The sequence below is a fragment of the Canis lupus genome, chromosome 9, assembly GCF_048164855.1.
Source record: "Canis lupus baileyi chromosome 9, mCanLup2.hap1, whole genome shotgun sequence".
Taxonomy (NCBI): domain Eukaryota; kingdom Metazoa; phylum Chordata; class Mammalia; order Carnivora; family Canidae; genus Canis; species Canis lupus.
This window is the reverse complement of record NC_132846.1, coordinates 39,342,243-39,349,042: the sequence shown is the minus strand read 5'-3', so window position 1 is coordinate 39,349,042 and position 6,800 is coordinate 39,342,243. Positions and strand designations below refer to the sequence as shown.

General features: G+C 42.3%; 1 protein-coding gene across 1 annotated transcript in view; it reads right to left on the bottom strand.

Annotated features, from left to right (window-relative positions):
- Window positions 1-1,669: 1,669 nt before the first annotated feature.
- The window catches only part of RHOJ (ras homolog family member J), a 79,211-nt gene continuing 74,080 nt past the window's right edge, over window positions 1,670-6,800 (bottom strand). Inside the window, exon 5 of the mRNA XM_072838865.1 lies at window positions 1,670-3,749. Within this exon, the coding sequence (XP_072694966.1) occupies window positions 3,603-3,749 (147 nt within the window). The 3' untranslated portion in view covers window positions 1,670-3,602. The remainder of the gene's footprint in view (window positions 3,750-6,800) is intronic.

The following is a 6,800-nucleotide window of genomic DNA, read 5'->3' as shown; positions in this document are numbered from 1 at the left end:
ATTTTCGTTGGCCTCAGGTTTGGGATTTAACTTTCTTTAATTTCTCCTAAAATTGTGAGTATAGTTGTGATTGCTCCTTTACTACCATTTAAATATTATTTCCTCATTGATGGTTCTATGAAGATTGTGTATGGATGGTTACATCTACTGCATCTGGCACTTCTTTTAAGGACCAGAAATCTTCAAAATGGTATTTTGCATATCATGATCAGACATATTGTTATTGGAGTTTCAGGACCAAAACTTCCTGTCATATGTGTATGACTTATTTTTTTCATTTCCCAGTTTACTGCTTCCCGGTTTAGGCTTGTTGTAGATACTGCATTTAGTAATTATTATTATTATTTTTTAAAGATTTACTTATTTATTCATGAGAGATGGAGAGAGAGAGAGAGAGAAAGAGAGAGAGACAAGCAGAGGGAGAGGCAGGCTCCATGCAAGGAGCCCAATGTGGGACTCGATCCTGGGACTCCAGGATCACGCCCTGGGGTGAAGGCAGGCGCCAAACTGCTGAGCCACCCAGGGATCCCCAGTAATTATTTTTTGAGTATAATTTTTCTTGGCAGAAATCAGCCCAGATTACTTACCCTGACATGGTTTTGACTCTTGTGGTAGTCTTTTGTGTTTCCAAAATAGCTAGGGAGTCCATTAATTCTACCATATAACCAACCATTTGATCGAAAAAAAAATCTGTCAAACTAGCTACTTGATTAAGCCATTAGATTGATTACATTGTTGCATACTGTACAATTAGATTGGGATTAGAGTATATTGTATATTGTCAGTTCAAAGCATAGTACAGATCAAATTCTTGTCTGTAGGTTATTACTAGTGTAATGGATTATCTAATTTATAGTGGCCTAAGTATATATTTGAAATGAGGCTAAGAGCTGTAGGATAAACAAATACAACTCCAGTAATATACCTACAAAACTACAACTTAGTGTCTGTGATAACGAATAGATTACAGTGCAGAGTTAAGGGCAGTGGATGGGAAGCAGAATAGCTGAGGTCTATCCCAGCTCTGCCACAACACATTTCTTTGGACCCATCTGGACTTGAGTTTCCTCATTTGTAGAATGAGGGAGTTGGACTATATTTTCTGGGGCCTCTTCTAGGTCTGAAAAGCTTAGACTCTACCCTCCAATGGAGATTGTCCCCTCTTCACTTTGGAAGATGGTCAAGGATCAAGGATCCTTCTTCAGATCCTTCTTTCAGATCTCTTCTTCTCTTTGACTTCCGAATATAGTTTGTTTAATCTTATGGCAGGAAACACTTTTTAGTGAATTGAACTGCCTCTTGTCATGAAACAGAGGATACATGGTTAACTTGGTGGAATGATACTAACTAATTTAGGTCGTTTTGTTCTTATTTTATTTAATAATGAGCTCCTAAGACCTTTGGGAACCTCTCCATTTAGACATGAACAGTCTCTCTCCAGGTTCTCGTTCTAGGTGAGAGAGTGATCTTCTCACTGTGAACAAGTTAATCCCTGTGGTCCAGTAGGGAGGTGATGGCCTGGGGAACCATTTGCCTATTGGAGCACACATCTGGAAAATTCTCCTTGGTGGAGCAAACATAGAACACTGAATATTTTACCCACATCAATGAGAAGTGAGGAGTGGGCCTTTAGTAAGATGTAACTATGCAATAACGCAACAAAACTGGCTAACAGCACTTCATTTATTACAGGGCTAAATGCTCATTATTGTTTGTAAAGAATAAATTCATAACCTCTGCGGAGTTATAGTTTATGCACAGTTGATTTCCATTTACAGAGGAAGAAAGTCCTAGTTTTCTCTAAATGTCAAGCTTTGACTTACAAAACTCCCGTTTTCTTTGTGTGTGGGGTTTGTGTGTCTGTGTGTGTGTGTGTGTGCGTGAGCGTGTATGTGCATGTTTAAGAAAATGTTTAGCAACTAGATGGGAAAGCAGGGAAATAGGACTTGCAACGCAGAAGAAGGGAAAACACATTTCAGAAATTCGAAACAAACAAAACCCAAACAACTGAGGGGATGTCACGGAAGGTCTCACCAGAAAAGACCCACATCATATGTTTCTTTTTTTATGTGCTTCCTCCAGGAGCAGAAGGGACTAGAAAGACTGGATTTTTCCAACAGAAGGAGTGTGAATCTGGAAATTCGTATGCTGAAATCAGTGTAATTTGATGCTGCAAAGAGGCACTTTGCTTCTGCAATTGAAATAAAAAGTAAAGTGGCTACCTGGGTGTTTCCAGGATAATTGTAAGCAAATAAGACTAATTAGGAGACTTTATAGTCTCTAATTAAAAGCTGGGAAATAATTCGCTCTGTGATACAAGAATCCCTGGATGTTTGGCAGAGGTATATAGAAAGGGCACATAATTCCTTACTGGGAGCTTTTACTTCCCAAGACCAAGGTTCCTGTTCTACAGAGCACATCATTTTGGAAGCAGGGGATGAACAGATTCAAGGCTTGGTACCCACAGATGCATCCCCTAAATACACATCTGGGACAATGAGAGAGAGGCAATGTATTAGCACCAGCTGTACTTGGAAAATGTCATTTAATAGATCTGGGGGTGTACATGGGGCAAGCTGCCAAGTGCTTCAGGTTGAAGTGGATAAATTGAAGCACTTTGCTTAACCTTTGGGGACTTTTAAAACATTTCCCTTTTCATGTCCCAGGTTATTATTGGGCAAGGGAGAAACTGAAATCAAGGGGGGAAAGAGCATGTGTTGGGGAAGGAAGGGAGCGGGAAAGTTCACTTTGCAGAATAGAGAATATTTTAAAAGCTAGGTGGGCCAGATTCTCCCCCAGGGAGTTCGATTAAAAAGCAGAAATGATACTTTCTTAAAAACAGTTCATTTGTAATTTCCCATGACAGTATAAATATGGAAAAAAAATAAGGCTCCCCATCAGTGATAATGTTTCCGGGGTGAATCTTTGGCAAAATTGTGGCCCGGCAACGATTCAGGTGGTGTTCTTCTTTCAACCAGGTTCACAAATCCTGGCTGCGTAAAATTTCCAAAAGGTTTAGCATTTTCTCATTTTCTTCTTACAGTCAGGCATTCAGAGGTACGTGTTGGTTCTGTAGCTTTGGCAGAAACACGCTGAAAATGGAAACGAATATAAAATACTTTGTCTTTAGGCTAATTTGGTCGGGACTTGCAAGGCCTGAGTAAAGTGGTACATTAGTACATTTCTTAAAATAATGCAAATAAATGCAAGACACGTAGGTAGACCCACAGATGCAGAGAAAAAGGTTAGGATAGTAATTCCTGCGTTTTTGTAGGAGACACCGGGTAAGGCCACCACTTCGGGAACCAAGTTCCCCTTCGGGGTTCTGGGTGATGATTTTCGACGAGCTTCACGTTCTTGGAGGCGAGATGCGAGCGCAGCTGGTCCCGCCGTGGCTCGGGGGCTGCGGGCTGGAGGGCGCAGCTGGCGGGCGGCGGGCGGGCCGGCGGGCTCCACCCCCCCCCCCCCCCCCCCCCCGCCCCGGGCAAGGGGCTTCCTCCCCGGGCCTGGCCTCCTGCGTGGCTTGAGCTCGGTCTCAGGTCTCAGGGCGGCTGCCACCCCGCCCTCGCCGTCGGGTGGGGCGCAGGCCCGGCCCCGCAGCCTCAGATAATCGAACAGCAGCTGTGACACTCAGAACAGCGCTTCTTCTTTTTCTTGGGGTGGAAAATGGTGAGGATCGCTTCATCAAAAACCGCTTTGAGACCTTTCTGAGTTAGGGCCGAGCATTCCAAGTAGCACTGTGCTCCGATCTTCAACACAAAAAAAGGAGAGAGAGAGTGACATAAGTCAATCGGAGAAGGACAAACATTATATGGTCTCATTCGTTTGGGGAATATAGAAAATAGTAACAGGGAATAAAAGGGAAAGGAGAAAAAAAATAAGTGGGAGATATCAGGGAGGGAGACAGAACATGAGACTCCTAACTCTGGGAAACGAACTAGGGGTGGTGGAAGGGGAGGTGGGCGGGGGGTGGGGGTGACTGGGTGATGGGCACTGAGGGGGGCACTTGATGGGATGAGCACTGGGTGTTATTCTGTATGTTGGCAAATTGAACACCAATAAAAAATAAATATATATATATATATAAAGGAGAGAGAAAGGCATGAGAGGGAAAGAAAAAAGAAAAGCAGAGCGGGGTTCAGTGTCCTGCCCAGCCAAGTGCTACTGAGGCCTGTGCCACAAACAGCCCGGGGTTGGTTTGGACTGTTGTTGTGGTTTCTTTTGCATTTTCATTTGCATCTGCTATCTTAACTTTTATGTTTTACTTCCTGATATTAGCAATAAATGCTTGTGGATTGCTTTTGCTTAAGCAGTAAATTCTGAAAGTGAAAAGCTTAAGCAGTAAATTCTGAAAGTGATCCGCAGCCACTCATTCTTAATGTAAGAATATAACAAATGTAAAAACTGCGTGAGGATTCAAAAGCGGCGATATTGTTTAAATATAGTTTGCGAACAACAGGGCTACATGATGTTGTTTTTAGCAGCCTTTCATATGCATGCGGAATGCGGAATGTATAAATCTGGTACAAGTGAAATGTATCTCCTTCTGTATGCGGGAAGGCAAAGTGTCAACTTGGTGGGAAAGCATATAGAAAGGGAGCGGGTGATAAGGTTTGATAGGTCATTCTTCACTACAGTGCACTTCTGATGAAGTATCTCTCAGCAAGGTAATATCCAGTTGACATTATTATTTGGTTTTAACATACTTTAAAAGGCATGTTTCTAAGGAGTTGAAAAACCCAAAACATGTAAAATAAAAATCATAAAATACATTTACTGAGGGGACACCCTCCTTGTTAAGTATACATTCTATGTGTACTTAAATGATAAAAATATTTTGTTCTTGCTTAGGATTTTCTTTCAAAGCTTTTGACAATTTCATGCTATGGTATATTTGATAATCACAAAAATCTTTTTGAGAAATATAGGAATTCAGTTCAGAACTATAGCTTCTCATTTAACGAATAGCAAGGCAGGCAGAGCAGACCATGTTTGGCAGTCAAATTCATGAGATTGTTCGTGTGAGGGAGACTCAGGGTTTTAATTGCTCATAAGCTTGGTATGAGCTAATGACATGATGTAGGCCTTTTAATGTGAAGGACATCTGGAGAAATGCTTTTTATTATATGCTTCACATTATACGAATAACTGAAGAATTAAAGAAGATTCACAGGAGGGTAGTTGGATGGTGAGCCCTTGGAAGCCACAGCAGATATGTGAGTAAAGCAGAGTAGCAAAATCACATGCCTATTGCAGTAGCTTATGTTCATGAGGAAAGCAGAGTGGGTGCCAGACAGTAGGGACAGGTGGAAAATGTGGTGGCCTGAAACACACACCCCCTCTAGAGTTGGTAGTCTTACTCAGCTTTGGACAATTGTTGCCATGGTTCACTGTTGCCCATCCTTGTAGAGTTGGACTATTGGATTTTTAGGGACACCTTGGTGGCTCAGTGGTTGAGCATCTGCCTTCCACTCAGGTTGTGATCCCAGGGTCCTGGGATCAAGTCCCACATCAGGCTTCCCGCAGGGAGCCTGCTTCTCTCTCTGCCTATGTCTCTGTCTCTCAGTGTCTCTCATGAATAAATAAATAAACTCTTTTAAAAAAATAATTACCAATTTAAAAAATATTCTGTGAGCCAACCAAGACACTAATGTGTGATTTCTGTGGCAATGACCAGCCAGTTTGCAATGAGTGGACTGTAGGAATTTGTAGTTTCACTTAAGATATGGGAGCTGCCCCAGAAGATAAAATGACTTGTTTAAGGGCCCCCACCCAGAAAGTGGAAGAACTAGACCAGAATCTGGGTCTCACTTGGTGTGTGTTTTCTCTGTTCTATGGTGGTCACCCTTACCACTCAACTCTGCAAGGAGCTGGTCAAAAATTAAGCATGAAATAAAGTTTTTCTGATTGGGTCCACATACTATGCACTTCCCCCATAAAAGGAATAGATACTGTATGAGTTAAAGGAAAATACCCACAGAAAAGATGTTGGATATTAAAAGCCTATTTTATGGCTTTATTTTATTTTATTTTATTTTATTTTTTTTACGATTATTTATTTATTTATTCATGAGAGACACAGAGAAAGAGAGAGGCAGAGACACAGGCAGAGGGAGAAGCAGGCTCCATGCAGGGAGCCCGACACGGGACTCGATCCTGGGTCTCCAGGATCAGGCCCTGGGCTGAAGGTGGAGCTAAACTGCTGAGCCACCCGGGCTGCCCTTATGGTTTCATTTTAATCATGGTTTGGCCTTTGGATTAAAATGTAGCTTTTTCATATGCAACTGATGAATCATTACATTCTACCTCTGAAATCCGGCCCCCCCACAAGAAAAAGGCTTTTTAAAATCATTAAAAACAGTTGGGTGCAAAAGAGGGATAAAAAATAGAGAACATTTTCCTAATAATGTCATGAAATGTCATCTATTACATTTTGGGATTGTAGCCAATGCTTGCTATGCACATGTGAAATGCACACCACTCTAGTGAAGATGTCAGCTGAATGATCGCTTGTCATATGCTACCTCTTCTCTGTCATCCTGAAAACATACCCAGAGAGTGCGGTGGGGCCATTCTATCTGGAGTGCCTCCCCACTAAGATGGCAAGCCCCACTTGATTCAGAAATTACAGGAGAGCTGGGCTCAGTTCACATGTGGGGCTCTGAGCCAACTGATCCTGTATGGTGGGCAGAGGCGCTGTGTCGTCCTCACTCCAGAGTGCTGCTAACAGCATGGTAGGGTTTGCCTTTCGAAGGTGGAGAAGGAGCCCAAATGTGTCTGTCTCAATTCAGGTATTTCTG